General features: G+C 39.8%; 1 protein-coding gene across 2 annotated transcripts in view; it reads left to right on the forward strand.

Moving 5' to 3' along the window:
• ndnf (neuron-derived neurotrophic factor) overlaps window positions 1–23,057 on the forward strand; it is a 37,935-nt gene extending 14,878 nt beyond the window's left edge. For both annotated transcript variants that reach the window (XM_048605227.1, XM_048605229.1), the window contains exons 2-4: window positions 6,002–6,196; window positions 16,477–16,601; window positions 20,994–23,057. In XM_048605227.1, coding sequence (XP_048461184.1) covers window positions 6,002–6,196; window positions 16,477–16,601; window positions 20,994–22,393 — 1,720 coding nt within the window. In that variant the 3' untranslated portion in view covers window positions 22,394–23,057. The remainder of the gene's footprint in view (window positions 1–6,001; window positions 6,197–16,476; window positions 16,602–20,993) is intronic.
• Window positions 23,058–23,401: the final 344 nt, after the last annotated feature.

Raw genomic sequence — 23,401 nt, forward strand, 5'->3', positions numbered from 1 at the left:
TGACCTGTCCGTCCTCCCTGGACTGACCTATCCCCTTCCTAACTCCCTACCTACACTCACCTTTCCTGGCCCCATCCCCGCCTCTTCAACCTGTTTGTTTCCTCTCCACCTATCCTCTCCTCTATCCCTCTTCTATCCGCCTCCCACTCTCTCCCTATTTATTTCAAAACCCCCTTCCCCTCCCCCTTTTCTGATGAAGGGTCTAGGCCCGAAACGTCAGCCTCTCTGCTCCTATGATGCCGCTTGGCCTGCTGTGTTCATCCAGCCCTGCACCTTGTTGTCTCGGATTCGCCAGCATCTGCAGTTCCTACTATCTCTGACTCTATTTTCTAATTGACCTGTTCAGAGATGTTATTACACACACTGGAGTAAATGGGAATGGAATCTAGGCCTCCTAGCTCAGAGGTAGGGACACTACCACAGCATCACAATGGCCTAAGGGACCAAAGATATGGTTGCTAAATTTGCTAATGACACAAAAATAAGTGGGAAAGTAAGCTGAGGATAGAAGAGGGCTTCAAAAGTACATAGATTGGTTAAAGTGAGTGTGCAAAGATCCAGTAATTGGCAATTGGAAAAATGTAAAATGGTCCATTTTTGCAGGCAGAGTTCAAAAGCATATGAAACAAAACTAGGTGGGGGTTATGAGTGATAAGGAGCCTGTAAAGAGGTTTCAGGACAATTTAGACAAGTTAAGCAGCAAAGTACATGACAGATGAAGTGTAACATGGAAAATTATGACGTTGTCCAATTTAGTAGGAAAAACAAAATGAAAGTGTATTATTTAAATAGAAATAGATTGGAAAATAATAATGTACAAAAGGACCTGAGTGTCCTTGTACGGCGGTCACTGAAAGCTAGCACACAGTTGCAGTTAGCAGTTGGGCAGGGAAATGGTGTTTTGGCCTTTATTGCAAGATGGTTTGAGTCAGAAAATAGAGACACCTTACTACAACTGTACAGGAACTTGATGAGACCACACATGGGGCATTGTGTGCACATTTTGTCTCCTTATCCAAAAACATATATACTTTCAGCAGCTAAGATTCATCAGGTGGTTTCCTGGGTTAGTAGTTTGCCATGTGAGGAGAGATTGAGTCAGTTGTGCCTGTATTCTTTAGAGTTTAGAAGAACAAGAGGAGAGTTCATTAAAACACATAAAACTTTGAAAGGGCTGGACAGACTGAGTGCAGGGATGATGCTTCCTTTGGCCCTGGAGGTTCAGATAAAGGGTCTGGTCTCAGGATATGTGCAACGTCATTTTGGACTCAGCTGAGGAGAAATTTCTTCACTCAGAGGGTGGTGAACCTGTTGAGTTTTCTACCACAGAAAGCTGTGGAGGCCAAATCACTGAATATACTTAAAAAAGAAATAGATTTCTCAATGGTAAAGGTGTCAACATATGTGGTGAGAAAGTGGAAGTATGCCATTGAAATAAAGCATCAGTCATGATCACATTGAATGACAGAGAGGACACGATGGACCAGATGGCCTTTGTTTGCTCCTATTTTCTATGTTTCAATGTTACCTAAATGGTGAGAGATTACAGAGCTCTGAGATGCAGAGGGATCTGGATGCATAAATCACAAAAATGTTAGTATGCAGTTAAAGCAAATAATTAAGAAAGCTAATAGAATGTTATCAGTTATTGCAAATGGTATTGAATACTAAAGTAGGGAGATTATGCTTCAGTTATACAGGGCATTGGTAAGAACACATTTGCAGTATTGTATGTAATATTGGTCTCCTTATTTAAGGAAGAATCTAAGAATGTAAATGTAAATGGAATGAGTTCAGGGAAGGTTTCCAAGACTAATACCTGGAATGGACAGGTTGACTTATGAGAAAAGGTTGGATACACTAGGCTGGACTTCAGCAGATTAAAAAGTGACGTGACTGAAAATGTAAGGACCTGAGGGATCATGACAGGGTTGATGTGGAAATAATATTTCCTCTTATGGGAGAATCTTGATGTAGGAGACTCTGTTTAAAAATAAGGGAGTCATTAATTTAAGACAGAAATGAGGTGATTTCTTTTTCTGAGAAATGTGAATCTTTGGAACTCTCATCCTAAAAATGGTAGCAGCATAGGTGGATGGTTTACTGATAACCTTTCACCATTTACTTATCAAAAGTAGGTAGGAATGTGAAATTATCACATCATCAATGATCTTATTGAATTACTCAAATAGGCTTGAGGGGCTGAATGGCCTACTCCTGCTCCTAATTGGTATGTATATCTGTGTGTTAGTATGCAGGAGCATGGGACCTGGGAGTATATATGCACATACCACTGAAGTTGCAGTTTATGTTGAGAAAGCAATTAATAAGGCATTCTGTATTCTGGGTTTTGTAAATAAAGTTATTAAGAAGAATGCAAAGAAATTATGATGAATCTTTACTTCCGTCCACCTTATCTGAATCTTTATTATTGTTATTTCTAAATTTGTTCTCCTGATGACATAGGATCACAGACCACCATTGAAGATATACATATTTATGAATGTGTATACATATTTCTGAGTTAAATTTTTATTTTCCTATATTCCCATGAAGTGCTTTGGGATATTTTCCTGTACAGAAGGTGATATGTAAACGGAAATCACACACTGTGATCATTTTTTTAATGCTTAGCATATGTTTATTGATCTTCCTTGTGGGGTTACATATGAGTGTATTTGTGTACATGTAACTGTATGCATGTGCATATGTGAGTATGTAAGTTTGTACATTCCCACATATTTTGCATGGAAGTGCACTAATACTGTAGTCAACAAGTCAATAGGGAACAAAAGTGCTGTTTTTCTTAACAGAAATTTGTTTATCAGAGCCGAGACATCTTCCATCCAAACTTTAATGGAGTATCAGCTGATAATAGCATGAACAAAAACAACCATCATAATGGAGTAGATTAGGATAAAATAACAATGGGTTGTAATTTCTTGTATTTCAGAAATATATTAACTGGGGGAAAAGCAAATATGTAGCCTGAAAGATTGCACAGTTTTGAACACTAGTCAGTTGTAGGCATATGGGCAAGATGCTCAAGTCTCCACCTTTACAAACCTCTATTGATCTCTCCTCCTAAATACATCTCCAACAATGATAATGACCACATACTAAATTACAGAGTTTGATATTTCAGTTTCCTGAAATTGCATTTGATCAAAGCCTCTGTTGAAATTTCAACCAGATTTTCAGACACAGCAGGAAACAAAGTAATTTGTCTGGTGTTCTACTGAATGTTTTGATTTTAAAAAAAATTATCCTAACTGAGGCCCATATGGTATTTTCTATTTACATCTTTATGACAACTCTATAAGTCACATTTAAATTTTCAAATCTTCCACAGTTGCAGGTTCTTAAATGTGCAATGGCTAAAATGCATGAATAATAGTTGAATGAATTGAGTCTTTAATCTTCATACTTAAAAAAATAGGTGTGAGCTTAACTCTTTAGTTCCAATTGTTTAATTTGATTAACGCCCATTTTTGCTTTTGGATATACTGTAATAGGATTGGCAGGAAACTTGAGTGTAACTTCATCAGGATCATTATGAGGATGAGTGCATCCTCAAGTTGTGCCCAGGGAGGAAATTGCAGGCCAAAGATCCAAGCTGCCTGCCTCCTGTCTGCATATGATGGAGCCCTATCATTTCCATTTAATACACTCTATTTAGTTTCAGCTTTCTGTTCAACAGACCTTGCCATGAAAAATGATTATGAGGTGTATAAAATGTATCCTTGTAATAATAAATCCTGAACAATTATATGACGAGACATGTAATAATGATATGGATTAGATCATCATCTTTCCTCCCCACAACTCTGGTTAAATTGGAAAATTGCCAAAAGGGATTAAAATTGATGAGGCTGTCTCAGCCAAAAAGCACAATGTATCGGGATATCAACATGATGTTAGGGTAATGCTTTAACTTTTTAGTATAAAGACAAACATATTAAAATATACACTTAAAACAATTCTTAGCTACTTTATTGACTCAACCATCTAGTAACTACTACACATTAATTGTCTATGAAAATATTTCATAGAATATTTCATAAATATTACACAGAAAAGTGTACTTGGAGATGGTTTACAGAAATAAAACTCCATTAGAGAAGCATTAAAGTGTTAATTGCCCAAATATGCACTGCCAGTGGGTGACTCACCTATTTACAGCACATATCAAAAATGTGAGCTTATGGCTGTCTGATTTTCCAGCTACTCTCAAATATTGTGTGTGCCAGTACAGCTAACAAATGCACTCCGTGTGCAATATCTGCCAGAGGAACTGCCGCATTGGTCATTACAACCCAAATGGTCTTACTTTGATTTTTGACACTGAGAAAGGACTGACAAAACACTAAGTTCAATAATGGTTTATTGAGATGGGAACACAGGGAGGGTGGTGAGGAGATGGGTGGTTTGTAGTTTTCACAGTTCTGCTATTTACAGGGTTAATTGTTAAACTGCACTTTCCTGATGGAAAACCTTACAAAGTCAGAAAATTAACCATTCCATATTTACTTTTAAATGATGAGCATCAAAACATTCACTGGCCTTGGATATTTTCCACTTTGAAAGAAAAAAAGTCAATGCATAAAAATGATACAGAAATAATGCAATGTTATGTAAAAGTTACACTTGTGAGAAAGTAATAGCTGATTCTCTAGTTATCAGTTATTCTTCACTTTGAGAATAAATTCTCTATCCCATAGTCACCCTTTGATAGTCCTGTGTGCACATTATTATGAAAGGATCTCCTGGGCAATAACTTCCTTAAAGTTATCAATTTTTAATTGTGAATTATGAAAGGAATTTCCTTCACAGCAGGATAAGAGCCAGAAAGGGCAGAGAGGGCACTGCCTCCTACTAGGTATCATTGTGTCTTCTCAGTGTTATTAGTTTACTTGCACTCTGAGTGAAAGTTAATCTTTCCATTTCCCTACCCATTCCAAACATCATGCCTCTTCCCTTATTTTTATTTTGAGATGAGCAGAATGGAGAATGCAAAATATCATTCCTTATTGGAAAATTAAAGTGGAGGAGAATGAATGAATGAATAAAATAAGACAAAAATCAAATAAAACAAAAATTGGCTTTGAAATGGAAATATGACTAAAATAACCAATATGTATTATTATGGTGTGAACTTTATTTTTTCCTCGGTTACTTTCAGTCTGATTCTGATTCTGATTCTCTGATTTCACAGTCACCAAGCTTGGCAGCAGCAATTGTTAAATAATAATTTCCTTTTGTTTCTCTTTGGTAGAGGATCACCAAGGCTAGCCGTACAGTACTGCTGCCTCTCTGGGTCACTGGTGGTCTCTCTGGTGGCTAGTTTCACATTGGGGGATGGATTTTGAACTAATATGTTAAGAGAGCTAGTTAATTTAAAAAGTAACGACTTCAACATTTGGATAATTTATCCACCTAAAGTATATTTTTATTTAAAGGAAAGAGAAATAAGTGAATACTACAATGCAACTTCAAAAAGTTACTTTTTTCCTGTTCAACCTTTAATCGAAGGAAAATACCTGTGTTGACTGGGGTGTAAAGAGAGAGGGATGTAGGTGTATATTTACAGACCTACATATGTACTTATTCCAAGATAGCAATTCTCGTTTCATGACATTTTCAAGAGGTATCATTGCAAAGTTATTACCTAGAGACCTGGAGATGTTCCTAAATTGGTAATGATTCATCACATATCATTACTTCATTTAAAACATCAACTGCAGTGGGTTAAGAAGGGAGCTCACCACCATCTTCTCAAGGACAATTAGGAATGAGCAAAAATGCTGGCCTAGTCAGTGACATTCACATCCTGTGTGTGAATTTCAAAAGATCTCATAGTGCTAGTTCTTCTTAGAACACAATGGTTTAATTTGTCTCCTAGAAATGACGTTGACACTTTTAAAAGTAATTGAATCAGTACATCTTATGTTTTTAAAAAGTTGTTAATACCTACCTGATAATTGTATTGTTTTTGGTTTAGGATTATGTTAATAATGTCCTGGGCAGTGACATCATTGCTGCTATTAGCAACAAACTCCAGGACTCAGAAGCTACCCACCAGAGATGAGGAGCTCTTCCAGATGCAGCTACAAGACAAGTCTCTCTTCCATGACTCATCTATTATCCCGGATGGTGCTGAGATCAGCGGCTTTCTCTTCAGGGATACGCCTAAAAGGTCATTTACTTCCATGGTTTAACGAAAGAAGTTAATGAGTAATATGTTTATGGTAGCAGTGACACCTGCATCGTCCTTGTGGAGACTTAGTCTTGTATACATTGGTGTGTGTGTGTGTGTGACACTAGGTCATGCTAAATGGGGTAGATTTAGAGCAGATTCAGCAACTTAAAACTGGCCTTACCTGAGGCACTGTGGGCCATCAGCAATAGCAGAATTGCATTCAACCACAATCTGTAAATTGATGGGCTCACAAATCACCACTCTACCATTACAATCAAGCTGGGGTTTGGGAGTTGGGGGGGGGGGGGAGCTTGGTGGGGAGCTAAGTGATGATTAACTCAGCAAACAGTGTAGGAAGCATGCCAGAGGCATTAGGTCTAAACCTAATGTGTCAACTTGGTGAAGCTACAGTACAGGACTATCTGCATGCCAAGAAGGCAGAAGCACACAATAGGCAGAGCTAACCATTAGCCGTTCTATAACCTACAACCAATGCATCAGATATTATCATTTATCGGGATTCAAGTGTAAAAGTAGTGAGGTTTTGTTTCTGTTATACAAAGCACTGGTGAGTCAGTGCACAGTATTGCTTAACAGTTATTCAAAGAAGGATGTCAATGCATTGGAAGCAGCTCACAGATTACCAAACTAATACATGAAATGGGGTTTGTTTTATGATAAAAAGTCAGACAGGCTAGGCTTGCATCGGCTGGAATATAGAAGACTAACAGGTGACTTGATTGAAGTGTTTAAGACCCTGAGGAGCCTTGACAAGGTAGATGTGGAGAGAATATTTCCTCTTTATGGCAGAATCGATAACTAAGGGTCACTGTTTAATAATCAGGCGTTACCCATTTAAAACAGAGATGAGACAAAGTATGATTTTTCTAAGGGTCATAAGTCTTTGGAATTCTCTTCTTGAAAAAGTGTTGGAAGAAGAGTTTTTGAATATGTTTAAGACAGAGGTAGATAGATTCTTATTAAGGGTAGGTGGCCATTTAAAATTTCAGTCAGATCAACCATGATCTTATTAAATGACAGAGCAGGCTCAAGGGACTGTGTGGCCTACTGCTGCTCCTAATTTGTATGTTTTTATGTAGACCAAAGTTCTGCAGTCTGGCCACATTCATTCAGTCATGAATGGTGGGGAACAATTAAACAACTAACCAGTGAAGAATCCTCTGCAAATATCCCCATCCTTAAGGTTGGGAATGCCCAGTACATCGGTACAAAGAGAAAGCTGAAACATTTGCACCATTTTCAGTCAGAATTGCAGAGAGGATTAGCTATCTTGGTCTCCTTTTGAAATTGCCAGCATCAAAGATGCCAAACATCAACAAGGCCAATCTACTTTACATGAAATCAACAAATAGTTCAAGGCACTGGATACTGCAATGGCTATGGGCCATGACAATATTTTGGCAGTGGTACTGAATACTTTTACTACAAAATTAGCTGTGTCCCTAGCCAAGCTGTTCCAGTACTGCAGCAAAATTACAACCAATATAATCTTTTCTTTATTCTTTGCCATTCCCTCATTGGCCTTGAAATTGCTAAGTCATTTCAGAGGGCGGGTAAGAGCCAACCGCATTGCAGTAGGTCTAGAGTCACATGCAGAATGGAACATTTTCTTCTGTAAAGGGCATTAGTAAGTCAGATTTTTTTCAAAAATTATTGATTATTTCATGATCACCAGTACTGAGAATAGCTTTCAATTTTGGATTAATTCATTTAATTTTAAATTCCACCAGATGCTGTTGTGTGACTTGAATTCATGCTCTATGTCTCTAGCTTACCAGCCCAATGATATTACATGCTGCCACCATTTTCCCCAATGTGGAAAAGTCTCCAGTTGCACCTTGTCCAGAAAAAGCTGTGCTAATCCAAATCCATCAATTAACAGAGATAGTAGGAACTGCAGATGCTGGAGAATCTGAGATAACAAGGTGTAAAGCTGGATGAACACAGCAGGCCAAGCAGCATCAGAGGAGCAGGAAGGCTGAGGTTTCGGGCCTAGACCCTTCACCTCAGTTTAGTCTCAACCACCAGCAAGGTGATGGAAAGTGTCATTCATCTATGCTAGCAATCGTTACTTACACAGCAATAACTTGCTCACTGACACTCAGCTTGACTTGCATCAGGTACACTTTGCTCCTGACTTAATTGCAGTCCTGATCCAAACATAAAATCGAGGTAGCATTTGACTAAATATGGCATCAGGGAGCCCTAGAAATATTGAAGTCAATTAGAATTGGGGTAAGACTCTCCACTGGTTGGAGCACAAAGAAAGATGGTCACAGTTGATAGAGGCCAAATATCACAACTCCAGGTCATCTCTGCAAGAGTTCTTTGAAGCAGTATCCTAAACCCAACCATTTTCAATAGCTTCATCAAATACCTTACCTTTGTAAGTCCAGAAGTGTGGATATTTGCTGATGTTTGCACAATATTGGGAACCATTTATGACTCCTCAGACACTGAAGCAGTCCTCATCTAAATGCAGCTAGACTTGGACAACATTCAAGTTTTGATTGATAAATGGCAAACAACATTTACACCACACATATGCCAAGCAAGAGAGAATGTAATGATCTCCTTTTGATATTCAATGGTATTACCATTGCTTTGTCACCCACTATATCAACATTCTGGGGGTTACTATTGATGAGAAAGTTAACTAGACCAGCCCAATAAATATAATCGTACAAAAGCAGGTCAGAGGCTAGGAATTCTGCAGTGAATAACTCAACTCTTGACTCATCCAAAGCCTCTCCTCCATCTACAAGGCAGAAATTAGGAGTGTAATGGAATACTCTCCACTTGCCTGGATAAGTGCAAGTTAAAACACATTCAAAAAAGCTCAACGTCATCCAGGCAAAGCAGCTTGCTCGACTGGCATCCCATCTAACTTCTTAAACATTTACACCCTCAACCAGTGCATACAGTGTCAGCATCGTGTATCACTGACAAGATGCACTGCGCCAACTCACAAAGACTTAGAATCATAGAATCTCTACAGCGCAGAAGCAGGCCTTTTGGCCCATCGATTCAAAGTGACCCTCCAAAGAGCACCCTATCCTGTCCTGTCCTTGTAACCATGCATTGCTATGGCTAATCTGTGGGCAATTTAGCATGGCCAATCCACCTAACTGCACATTTTTGGACTATGGGAAGAAACTGGAGTACCTGGAGGAAATCCATGCAGACACGGGGAGAAGGTGCAAACTCCATACAGACAGTTGCCCAAGGGTGGGATTGAACCTGGGTCCTGGTGCTTGAGGTATGAGCCTCCATGCTGTTTCACCAAGACTGGCTTGCTGTTTGAGATTAACATGTCTGCTGGAGATATGTGCGTCATCACCTTAAAAAGTTTTATATCTTAATTTTGCCATTATAAGAAAGTGCCGACTGAAAGTCAAGCATTATCGGTCATGATAGTAAACAAATAGATTTCTTATAGAAAGCACAAAGCTGTAACAGTCAGCTGTGGAAGCTGTTATGATTCCAGACCAGACAGTCAAAGTTATGGTTATTATCTCGTGAGTGACGATTAACCTTTTTTCCTTTAAGTGGACAAAGTGAGAGATTGAGGAGACTTGCTAAGAGAATAAAAGCATAAAATCCCATGGTTTTGAACATACAACATCCAACTTTACATTAAGACATCAGAACAGTAATCCTTATGGGTATCAGACTGATCAAACAGCCCACAGCATACATCAAAAAGCAAAAATGCTCAAAGTAAATTTCTCAGCAACTCCCTTCCAGGATGCTATTGACATAGTGGATCATCAAATCTCATCAAACTTCACAAGGAATCACAATTCTTCGCTTTTGCTAATTGGCCCTTGAAACTCCCAAGTCAATCCATTATTAAATGCCTTTACGCTTGCTCCTGTTCTGGTTGATCCGCTCCTTTCCTGGATCTCTGGCCCCTATTCCGGACTCCAGAAAGTGCACTCTAGTCGTGATTCACTGCACAACTCCAGCTTTTCACTGAGAGCTAGCTTCGCCAAGTCAGCACGGTTCCTGAATTTTCTCTGATCTCTAATCTTGCTTGGTTGCGTCCAGCAAATATCGCTTGTGGTCTTTTCAACACCCTCTCTCAGCTGTATTAAACGCTTGTGGCACATGGCTTCCTCTGAGCCCCAGCAAATGCCAAAACTTCCCTGAAGCTTGACTACACAGAGCTTTTGAACTGCTCAAGGACTTCCCAGAGCTGTCACTACACAAAGCCCATGTAGTTCAGCTGTCTTTGGCAACACTATAAACAGCAGCAATGCCTAACATAGAATGCCCTTTTGTTCTAGTCTCCTTCTCCAACAACCTGCAGCCTTTGAATTCCTCTTCCACAACTCCCAAACTGCCTTGAATGACCCATTGCAAACCCTGCAATAAGCCTCTCCTCTTTCGCTGAGCAGAATTAAACATTCTATGAAAGGATCTTCCAAACTTACAAGCTTTCCGCCTAGAAGGACAAGGGTAACAGACAGATGGGAACACCACCACCTGCAGGTTTTCCTAATCCAAGTACCATCTTGTCTTGGAACTATATCGCTAATTGTTTTCAATGTTAATGCAACAAAGTCCCTTCCTAACAGCACTATGGGTGTACCTTTATCACTGAAACTACAGCAGTTTAAGAAAACAGCTCACCCCTACCTTCTTAATGGCAATTAGGTACGGGAAACAAATGCTGGCCTAGCCAGTAGTCTCAAATCCAGTGAAAGAATGAACGAAAAAAAAATCAAAATTAGATCTAAGAGAACAGAGATTTTATACAGGTCACGAGATACACACAGCCTGCTCAGTCCCACAGATTGCATTATCTCTTGTGTATGAGAGGAAACTGAAAGTCAGGAAGTTACTCCAAAAATTACACATTGCCATGGTCAAACAATAAAGCAAAGCTGGGCCTGAAATTATGACTTATACAGAACTCCCCCCATTGAGAATTACATTGGAAAATGAAACCCTTTGTTCGAATGAAAATTTGATTAAACAGTTCCTGTCCCTAATAGTAATGAAGAACATTTCCATTTGCCTGCGCATCCCCAGATCTCATGACTGAAATCTTAACCTTTCACAATTAGCAATATTTGATTCAGCAAATTTGAATTATTTTGTCTTCTGCACTCTTTGTTCATTTTGCCTTCAGACTATCCCAGTTACCATTAATCCCTTTGCTACAATATTTGTGAGACAGAATAAAGTGCACCAGGATGCGGAATATATTTCAAATTCTATGGGAATGGATTTTTTCCTATTCTAAGTTTACTTCAGTTACCAATAAAGCTACGCAAATAAGAAACAACCTATATACTGCACCTAGCTGCAAAAAATAATTTTCTTATTGCAAAACATACACTTACTGTCATGTCTAACCAAATACATACCGGTAGATATCAAAACCCACAGTAGTCTTCCACATCTTAGCTATGATCACTCAATTGAAGCTGATTATGGTGCTGAATAAAGAATCAAACATATGGACTGCCTGTGCAATCGTGCACTTTACCATGCATTATGTTACTGAATTATAGCACTCAGGGGAACTATAACAACACCAATTTCTAATTATATAGTTCCTTGGAAAATGATACAGAGAGCTTCACAGGGGTATAATCAAACCAAAATGGATATAGAGACAAACTAGCTATTAGGAGGGCTCAAAAAGCTTGTTCAAAAAGATGGATTTAAAGGAGGTCAGTAAATTATATGGAGGGGTTGAGGAGCGTGTGGGAGGACATTCCTGGGAATAGGTCCTGGACAGATAAAAATGAAAGCCTAGAATGGTAGAAATTAAGACATGCAGCTAAACTTTCAATTAATGTATCAGTTTTGACTTTACAACTAATATTTTTCCACGCTAACTGTATTGTTGGACTAAACAATTAGATAGGTTGTTGGAAGGTTTATGAGTGACATTTAAACAGCAGTTTTCCTTCAGATTTTATGTGTACTGTTTACACCATTTTATTGGTAAATGCAAGAGCGCACTTGAATGAACGATAAAGTTTTGACATTGATACATAACTCACTGCAGGCTCTAGTGGTAGAAAATTGTTACTGCAGAATAACCGGACTGGAAGTACAGCAAACCTTTTAATGACTGGCACCCATGGGACCAGAAGTGTACCACTTGGTCAAATATTCTGGATATCCAGAGGTCCACATAATGAATGTAAAAACACACACTAACTAATAGAAATGTAATGGAGAGCATACAGACATCCCTGTTATAATTTATTTACAGCATAAATTACTTAAATAATAATGTAACTTTGTCTTAAATAAAACTTATCGCCAGAGAGCCTTCTCATTTACACCCTCAACTGAATACTCCAATATTGCAAAGATCGTGGTAATACAGTAAATGTTTGGTATTTGAGGCAAACTTCGTAGTACTTGAGATATACACTTTTGGCTGGTTTATCAAGTGTACAGATTCATAAGGTGTTGGTTAAAACAGAGTTTGCTGTACATGTGAATCTGAATGCTTTGATTTAACATGAGAGTGAATCAGCATTCCAATAACTGCATCTGTTGCAATTAATTTATCGTAAAAAAAAAGAAAATCCATTGAATATTGCTTAGAACATAGAACAGTACAGCACAGTACAGGCCCTTCGGCCCACGATGTTGCGCCAAACTTTTACCCTAAACCTAAAGTCTATCTAACCTCCACCGCTACCTTATACTATCATCCATATGCCTATCTAATAGCCACTTAAATGCCCCTAATGAGGCCGACTCCACTACCCTCTCCGGCAATGCATTCCACGCCCCTACCACTCTCTGAGTAAAGAACCTACCTCTGACGTCTCCCCGATATCTACCGCCTTTCACTTTAAAACTATGTCCCCTCGTAAAAGCTACCTCCACCCTAGGAAAAAGTCTCTGGCTGTCCACTCTATCTATACCTCTGATCATTTTGTACACCTCTATCAAGTCACCTCTCATCCTTCGTCATTCTAAAGAGAAAAGCCCTAGCTCTCTCAACCTTTCCTCGTAAGACCTTCCCTCCATTCCAGGCAACATCCTGGTAAATCTCCTCTGCACCTTTTATAACACTTCCACATCTTTCCTATAATGAGGTGACCAGAACTGGACGCAATACTCCAGATGTGGCCGAACGAGGGTTTTGTATAGCTGGAGCATAACTTCACGGCTCTTGAACTCAATCCCTCTATTAATGAAAGCTAACACACCATATGCCTTCTTAACAACTCTATTCACCTGGGTGGCAGCTCTCACGGAACTGTGAACATGAACCCCAAGATCCCTCTCCTCCTCCACACTGCCAAGAATCTTTCCGTTAACCCTGTATTCTGCTTTCAAGTTTGTCCTTCCAAAATGAATCATCTCAGACTTTTAAAAAACATTGCTTCTCATTTCATATTGTTACATAAAAATACCATATGTATCCACATATCCTGATTTCAGTATGGCTGCAGAACTGGAAGACCTGCAATGACATGATCTTCCCAGTCCAGCAGCTGCAGAACAAATGACTGAACAAAGCACAGCGCTATATATTGCCTTCATCAATTTCAGGCACATCCATTTGACTGTGTAAGTAGAGGCAATCTGTTTAAGCTGCTGGAGAAAACTGGTTGCCTTTAGGAACTGTTCAATGTGGTCTCCACGTTCCAAGGCAACATAATGGGTAAGGTCAGCCATGATGGGGCAACATTGAAACCCTTTGACACTTGTGGTGAGGTCAAACAGAGTTGTGTTTTGTGTCTGACATTCTTTGGCACATTCTCCTCTTTGCCGCTGTCATATGCCCCAGGTCATTTACAGAGGGAATTCATTTACAGACTAGAACTGCCGGAAAGCTATTCAGCCTTGATCAGTTAGGATCCAAGATAAAGGTGTGTCAAGCCCTCATCAGGCAGTTGCTCTGTGCTGAGAATTCTGTGCCACCATTCTAAATTGAAGAACACCTTCAGTGGGAAATGGACAAAAAGAGTTTGGCTTGATCATCAGTTTTCTTCTTCTACACGAAGAAGAAACATATCATGATCCAGGACAATGCCATAATGCCATCTATCAGTATTGACACTGTGACACTGGAGCTCCACACATCTAGGTCCTGCAGAAGTAGGACATTCGGCTCCACCATTCATTCAGATCATGGCTGATACATGATGCAACAGCTGTAGCTGTTCTATCCAAACACAATAAGGTAGTGTGAAAAAACAACGACCCAACCGGGAACACCAAACTGTTAGTCTAGCAAGGCTGTAGCCTCAGCGTAGAGTAGTGACACCAGACTAAAGTGCTAGGAGGGAGAAATAGCTAAACAGTTTCCATCTTTTTTTTGTCTCAAGCATATCCTTTTTATCCTTTCAGGATATAATTCTATCTGTATACACTCCTGACTAACTTGATAACATCTGCACTGGTTTGGCCATGTTTATTGGATTGGTGATAGGTGCTTACCCAAAAGACCATTTACGGTGAATTGGCCACTGGATCATAACCTCCAGGGCACCCATGGCTACATTACAAGGATACCTGCAAGCAAGCTATGAAAATAATGGATATTGGCAGTGACAACTGGAAGATGGGGGGCTGTCTATGCTGGTCAGAGTCCCATCTAGCACAAAGGATAATGGTTGTGGTTGTCGGAGGTCAGTCATCTCAGCCCCAGGACATCTCTGCAGGAGTTCCTCAGGGTAGTGTCCTTGGCCCAACCACCTTCAGCTGCTTCATCAATGACCTTCCTTCCATCGTAAAGGCAGAAGTGGGGATGTTCGCCGATGATTGCACAGTGTTCAGCACCATTTGTGACTCCTTAGATACTGGAGCAGTTCATGTCCAAATGCAGCACGACCTGGAATATATCTTGGTTTGGGCTGAAAAGTTTCAAATGACATTTATGCCACGCAAATACAGGGTAATGAATATCCCCAATGAGGGACAATCTAACCATTGCCCCTTGACATTCAATGACATAACCATTACCAGATTCCACACTATCAACATCCTGGGGGTTACCATTGACCAGAAAATTAACTAGAATAGCCATACATATTCAGTGACCACAAAAGCAGGTCAGAAGCTAGGAATCCTGTGGTGAGTAACTCGCTTCCCGACTCCCCAAAGCCTATCCACCGTCAATAAGTACAAGTCAGGAGTCTGATGGAATACTCCCCATTTACTTTGCAGCTCCAACAACACTCAAGGAGCTTGTCACAATTCAGGACAAAACGGCCTGCTTGATTGGTACCACATCCATAAACATCCACTCTCCATCACCAGCACACAGTAGCAGCAGTGTGTGCCATCTACAAGGTCTACTGCATAAATTCACCAAAGCTCCTTAGACAGCACCTTCCAAACCCACAACCATATATATCTAGAAGGACAAGGACAGCAGATACATGGGAACACCAACAGGAGGTTCCCCTCCAGCCACTCACCATCCTGACTTGGGAATATATCACTGTTGCTTAGGTGTCATTGGGTCAAAATCTTGGAAAACCCTCCCTAGTGACATTGTGGGAAAACCTTTAGCATGTAGATTGCATGGGTTCAAAAATGCAGCTCACCGCCAGCTTCTCAAGGGCAACAAGGGACAGGCAATAAGTGCTGGTCCACCCAGCGACCTCCACATCCCATGGGTGTATTAACAAAAAATAATCACTGACAACCATGACAACTGGAGGCTGACTGTTTTGGAAGGCTGCTAGAAGAAGCAAGCAGAAATAGATTGCAGAAATGAAAAATTCTGCTGGATGCATAGAGAGCACAAAGAAAGCAAAGGCTTATAAATCCTAAATGTTCTCAGCCCACTGTCTTCCTCTGGAGAGTGCCCTGACAGGGTGGGCCACCACACTGTAAAATCATTATTTTAGAGATAAAAAGCTGACACTGACATCAATGATCCTTTTAAATTTATGATGTAGAATGAATGGCGTTGAATTAACTACCCATGACACACTACACTATTGTTTTCTTTTTTTATTAAAGGGAATATTAGGCAGCTAGTAAAATGGGCTGTCAATTGGCAATTGCCCAAAGTCAAAGTGACTTATTAACCATCTGGGTTCAATTGATTAACCAAAGTTCCTCTCTCTTCTCAGTTTATGAATGCAATCAGTGCAATAAATATAATTCCCTATAATAGTATACTTCTGCTTTTTTTTTGTATTTGTTCATCAACAGTTCATATAACTTTAAAAAAGTCTTAGTTTTCTAAATATCTTTATTCTGAGACATATACAAATGAAGGAGTGATATGAACTGGTAATATGTTAAACTTACAGATATTACTTCGTCGTTGAAGAAGACAATACACCCTTGTCAATTACCATGACACCATGTGATGCACCATTAGAATGGAAGCTTAGTCTTCAGGAACTACCAGAGGACTCGAGTGGAGAAGGTTCTGGTAAGGCAATAATGAATATAAAAAAGGAATTCCTTAATATGGATCATGAAATGATCAATTCATTTTGCCTGACTTCAAATTGCTAGATAATCAGATTGCGGTGAAGATGATTCAGTGTGATATAAATGAAAAAATGAAATCTAATACACACATAGGGGAGGCAATGGCTTCGTGGTAATATCGCTGGACTGTTAATCCAGAGATCCGGATAACATTCTGGGGACCTGGGTTTGAATCCCACCACGACAGATGGTGGAATTTCAATTCAATAAAATATCTGGAATTAAGAATCTAATGATGATCATGAATCCATTGTTGATTGTCAGGAAAAATCTGCCTGGTTCACTGATATCCTATAGGGAAGGAAACTGTCATCCTTGCCTGGTCTGGCCAACCTGTGACTCCAGACCGCCAGCAATGGGGTTGACTCTGAACTGCCCTCTGGGCAATTAGGGATGGACAATAAATGCTGCCTAGCCAGCGACGTCCTCATCCTGTTAATGAATTTTTAAAAAATCATTACATTTTTATAATGTCCTGATTTAATTACAGCATATAGAAAGAAACCTTTTCCACTTTTCATCTAGCAGTATTATCTTTGGGAGACTATAAACGAATAGAGAAAAAAAGTATAATGAAGTTGGTTTGCAGCCATGATGAATTCAGGTTGAATTCAAAACAATTCAATGAAACATACTTGTGGACAGCAACATCAGTGGAAAACCTGTTTCAACTAACATGTTATAAGTTGTACTTCTATGATAAATAAATATTTTGAAGGTTATAGATCTTAATATAAAATCAACAGGACAGTTTCCATAGCATAAGCTAAAATAGGTAAATAGAAATATACAGACAATTTAACCACTATCCCTTCACATTCAATGGTGTTACCATCACTGAATCCCCCACTATCAACAGCCTGGGGGTTATCATTGACCGGAAACTCAGTTGGACTCCCCACATTAACACAGTGGTGACAAGAGCAGGCCAGAAGCTAGGAATACTGCGGCGAGTAACTCACCTCCTGACTCTTCAAAGCCTGTCCGCCATCTACAAGGCACAAGTCAGGAGTGTGATGGAATACTCCCCACTTGCCTGGATGAGTGCAGCCCCAATAACACTCAAGAAGTTTGACACCATCCAGGACAAAGCAGCCCACTTGATTGGCACTACATCCACAAGTATACACCCCCTCCACCACCGACTCTCAGTAGCAGCAGTGTGTACTATCTACGAGATGCACTGCAGAAATTCACCAAAGATCCTCAGACAGCACATTCCAAACCCACGACCACATCCAGCTAGAAGGACAAGGGCATCAGTCATATGGGAGCACCACCACTTCCAAGTTCCCCTCCAAGTTACTCACCATCCTGACTTGGAAATATATCGCCATTCCTTCACTGTCGCTGGGTCAAGATCCTGGAATTTCCTCCCTAATAGCATTGTGTGCCAACGCACAACAGGAGGACTGCAGCGGTTCAAAAAGGCAGCTCACCACCACCTTCTCAAGGGCAACTAGGGATGGGCAATAAATGCTGGCCAGCCAGCGACGTCCACATCCCAAAAATGAATAGAAAAAAAAAATTATAAATGCCTTTGATTAGAAAATGTAGGGGAAAAATATCAACTCATCCCAATTGGATAACCCACTGAAGTTCACTAATGGGCCAAAGGAACTTCAACTTGTTCAAATCCTGAAAGTAGGTTCAGAGGAAAGGAGATTTCTAATTTGGTAACTTCTGTACTTTTGGAGGCAGATTGAGCATGAGAAATTGTAAGACAAAATTCACCTCTTAAGGCTTTTTGTTTTGCCTCAATTACATGTAAAGAGATTGAATTTCTCTCTCTGTTCTATAATGTACAGAGAGCTAATAATTCAGCCTTTGCATCCCTAACAGAGCAAAATAAAATCTACTAACTAGGGTCAGTTTCTGCACAACCTATTTATAACAGGGGCAAAGAATATTTTCTTTAAAGTGGAAACTGAGTGGGACATAAATCCCTACAGGTTAATGGGAGGTAATTTTTCCCATTTTATTTCTACCTGCTGAATGGTCAGCATCTGACTTTTTACATTCTAAACAACAATTAGACATTTACTATGAAATATCCACAGCAGGGAACCATTAAGGTATCACAGTAACCTGTCTCTTATCCATTTCGCCTCCCATGCTGCAGAATGTATACTTGGATAGCAGCCCAATTTCAAATGTAACTGCAATATTGCTCTTTATAAATATATACATCTGAGGTGCAGAAGGAAACCAGTAGCAAATGTAAACATTTCTACAGTGTCGTGAACATTACCACCAAGCTTACACAACCTTGAACTTCCCTAAATAAACTTTCAGGACTATCTTACAAATATTTTTCCCCCTGGTGCTGTCCTTGGAAATCATGTCAATTTTTAACTCAAAATTTGATACAGAACTACATACTTTGAAGACTAGGTTCACAAAAAAACTCACTTCACATAAATATTTGGAGCCACAAGCTTCAACAGCTCACAGATAGATCATAGATCATGGAGTCCCTACAGTGTGGAAACAGGCCCTTCAGCCCAACAAGCCCACACCGGCCCTTAGAGCATCTCGTCTCATCCAGACCCATCTATGGGCAATTTAGCATGACCAATCCACCTAACCTGCATATCTTTGGACTGTGGGAGGAAACTGGAGCACCCGGAGGAAACCCACACATACGTGGGGAGAATGTGCAAACTCCATACAGACAGTCGCCCAAGGGTGGTATCGAACCTGGGTCCCTGGCACTGACAGGCAGCAGTGCTAACCACTGAGCCCTTATTTTACATAATGTGGTTACAATCTTATTCCAAAATGAAAAATTGGTTTCAGCTGTAATTATTGCATTATCAAGATTACAGTGAATGTACTAACAATTTCGATGCTGGAATAGGGAACATATCATTAACTAAAACCTAGAATGTAAAACAAGTGCTTCTGTGTCTCCAATTTAGAAAATAATTTTCTGAATCACTTAGATAATAATTCAGAATGTATTTCATTTCGAAGGAGATGAATCGAGATGGAAAACACGTTTTCATTCACTGTCCATGCTCATGAAATATGGTTATGTAATTTGTTACCTGCTCTGTAAAATCTTCAGACTTAATTTGAATTCACTTCCCAGTTTTTCCAGTGATGCCATTGTAACCCATAGTCTTTCCATTTCCTTTAATGGATGCCAGTGTGAGCACAGATCTAGAGTTACCTAAACACAGAATGGTCTTAACCAGTTGAGCATGCAGATTCTGGATTGATTCTCATGCTCGTCCATGGTGCCTGCCTCCTTTATATCACTGGAGCCACGATGGGGGAGCAATTATCTGTTCCTCAACACCAGTATCATTCGAGAAATTTTGGAGGCAAGTAGGAAAGGAAAGGAGAGCCATTTTGTTCTGCATTCTTTTATGCTGATTGCTTAAAAATTTGCTCTGTTAATCATGAGTCTGCATTAGGTAGCCAGTCAGTGAAAATATTAGCATTCACTTGGTCATCATCTAACAGACATTAAAGTCAGGCTTAGGTTTGTGGGAACCAATTTTCAAAGTAAAGGAATGGTAGAGAATCATTATTAATTTCTGGACCATTTTGGGTAAATATAATTATGTACTATGCAAGAAATTGGGTACTTGAATCTCATCAACAAAGACTACTTAAATGCCAGTCCTGTAAATGGCTCAGTATACAATATTAATGCAGCTCCAACAACATTCAAGAAGCTTGACACTACTCATGACAAAGCAGCCAGCTTGATTGGCACTACGACATCCACAAATATCCATTCTCCCCATCATCAACACTCAGTAGCAGCATTGTGTACCATCTACCAGATGCACTGCGGAAGTTCACCAAAGCTCCTGAGACAGCACCTTCCAAACCCAAGACCACATCCATCTAGAAAGACACAGGCAGTACACACCAAGGAATGCCACCACCCGCAAGTTTCCTCCAAACCTCTCACCATCCTCACTTGGAAAAAAAATCATTGTTTATTCATTATCGCTGGATCAAAATCCTGGATTTCACTCCCTAAATAAATTGTGGGGTGTCTGGTTCGAATGCAGTGATTCAAGAAGGCAGCTACCATCACATTCTCAAGAGCAACTAGAGCAATAAATGCTGGCCCAGCCAGCGACACCTATGACCCATGAATAAATTACAAAAAAAAATAGATAAAGCCTCAGTAAATGAATTTCAATGAATTGCATGCACTGCTACGGACATGGAACCTAGAATAAGAGCTTTCTTCCAGGGATTACCTAGGTCAATGATCCATTTGATGAATCAGTACTGGAATTTTAGAATAGTGTTATAGAACAAGAGTTATGATCATGTTTTATTAATTTATTCTTTATCTTCTCAGGAGAGCCAGACCCACTAGACCAGCAGAAGAAACAACAACTGAATGAACTAGGTACTGATCTGTACTCGTACAAAGGCAATGATGTTGAATCATACTTTGCGCCCAATTCGCCCTCTGGTTTGTACCGTTTGGAACTGATTTCGACGGAAAAAGATACAAATTTCAAGGTTTACGCAACAACCACTCCTGAGTCAGACCAGCCTTATCCTGAGCTCCCCTATGACCCACGGGTGGATGTGACAGCTCTTGGCCGTACAACTGTCACGTTAGCATGGAAGCCTAGTCCTACCATTTCACAACTGCAGCAACCCATCCAATATTGTGTGATTATTAATAAGGAGCATAACTTTAAGAGTCTTTGTGCGGTGGAAGCAAAACTGAATGCTGACGATGCCTTTATGACAGCTCCCAAGCCTGGATTAGATTTCAGTCCATTTGATTTTGCCTACTTTGGCTTTACTTCTGACAGTGGCCCCAGCAGAGAGCGAACAATCGGGGTCAAGCCGGTCACCACACGGGTGTCACGACAGATGGCTGGAGCATGGAGGGTGGATCTTCAGCAGATCTGCATTGGCAACAAAAACGTTTTCACTGTGTCTGACTTGAAACCGGATACACAGTACTATTTTGACGTTTTTGCCGTAAACACCAACTCCAATATGAGCACTGCCTATGTTGGAACCTTTGCAAAAACCAAGGAAGAAGCTAAGCAGAAGACAATTGAACTGAAGGATGGAAAAGTGACTGACATCTTTATTAAACGGAAAGGTGTTAAGTTTCTGAGATTTGCTCCAGTCTCCTCCCATCAGAAGATGATGCTTTATGTTCACTCATGTCTGGATGCAGTCCAAATCCAAGTCAGGAGAGATGGGAAACTGCTGCTTTCACAGAATATGGAAGGTGTTCGCCAATTCCAGCTTAGAGGGAAACCGAAAGCCAAGTACCTCATCCGGCTAAAAGGGAGTAAGAAAGGTGCATCCATGCTCAAGATCCTAGCCACCAACAGGCCAAACAAGCAACCCTTCCCATCTGTACCAGAAGACACACGTATTAAAGTCTTTGACAAGCTACGTACCTGCTCCTCAGTCACAGTGGCCTGGCTGGGCACACAGGAGCGAAACAAGTTCTGTGTTTATAAAAAGCTTGTGGAGAATAACTATAGTGAAGAGCAGAAGAAAAGAGAGCAGAACCAATGTATTGGACCAGACATCCGAAAGAAATCTGAGAAGGTTGTCTGCAAATATTTCCATAGTCATATTCTCCAGAAAGCAGTGACTACAGAGACAATCAGAGGATTACAGCCAGGCAAATCATACCTTCTGGATGTTTATGTCATAGGACATGGGGGGCACTCAGTCAAGTATCAAAGCAAATTGATCAAAACAAGGAGGTCTTGTTAGTGACTCCATGTATAGACTCAAAACTTTATTGGACTATTTCACTAGATGAAAATATACAGACTGACTACTTATACAGCTGAGATGTTGCAACATGTATTTGTACTATTTAGAAAGATATCAACTTGTATATTTATGTTTACATAATTCAGTGGTTATTTGAAGAGACTGAGCCCGATGCACTCAGATGGCACCAGGCTTTTGCAGCTGCATGACCGCAAGTCCTTTGTCACATGTGACATTGAATAATAATGGTCTACAGTGGCAGGAGATCGCTCAAGTACTGTCAGTTTTTTTGACCTCTACATTGCATGAACTGCATCTAAATTATTTCACCTTCCAAGCCGCTTGAAACTAGTTGCCATGCTAATCGTACATGCAATATAGAACATAGGAAATCTGTAAATTATTTTATAAGAATAAAGTTCAGTCTTAAATGTCTATGTTTTTATGATTGTAAACTTTAAGAATCATCCCCATTAAAATACAATTCTAACTATCTATTTGACTACACTCTGAATCAGTTTCTAACGCTTGGTGCTGAGAGCAATTGCATTGATGTTTTCTTTACAAGGACTCATCGTATATGTATGATTTGGTGACCTTGTCAATGTTTGTTGCATCTTGCATCATGTCCGTTTGGTGTTTCATATTTATTGAACTAATAAAAAAAACCTCTCATTCATCAGTTCTTGTGACGATTGTATGAACAAATTGACAAAATAAACTATAAGATAAAACGGAAGATACATATAAGCTGAATCACACTGCCAGCTTGGTTTTGATCATGGGGTAAATTGAAAGGGCTAACTAAATGTCTTCACTAATTAGGCATTAGTTGTGATACTACATTGGCATTTAAAACATCCAGTTACAACAGAATAAGAAATTTAAGGTGTTTTTAAATAATTATCATTTCAGATGCAGTTCATGGAAAACAGTTCCAATGTATCCCATTTGGATAGAAGGAGAAAAGAGAAGAATGACTTTCATTTATTTGGTGTCATTCAA

This window comes from Rhincodon typus, chromosome 1, assembly GCF_021869965.1.
Source record: "Rhincodon typus isolate 14 chromosome 1, sRhiTyp1.1, whole genome shotgun sequence".
NCBI lineage: Eukaryota > Metazoa > Chordata > Chondrichthyes > Orectolobiformes > Rhincodontidae > Rhincodon > Rhincodon typus.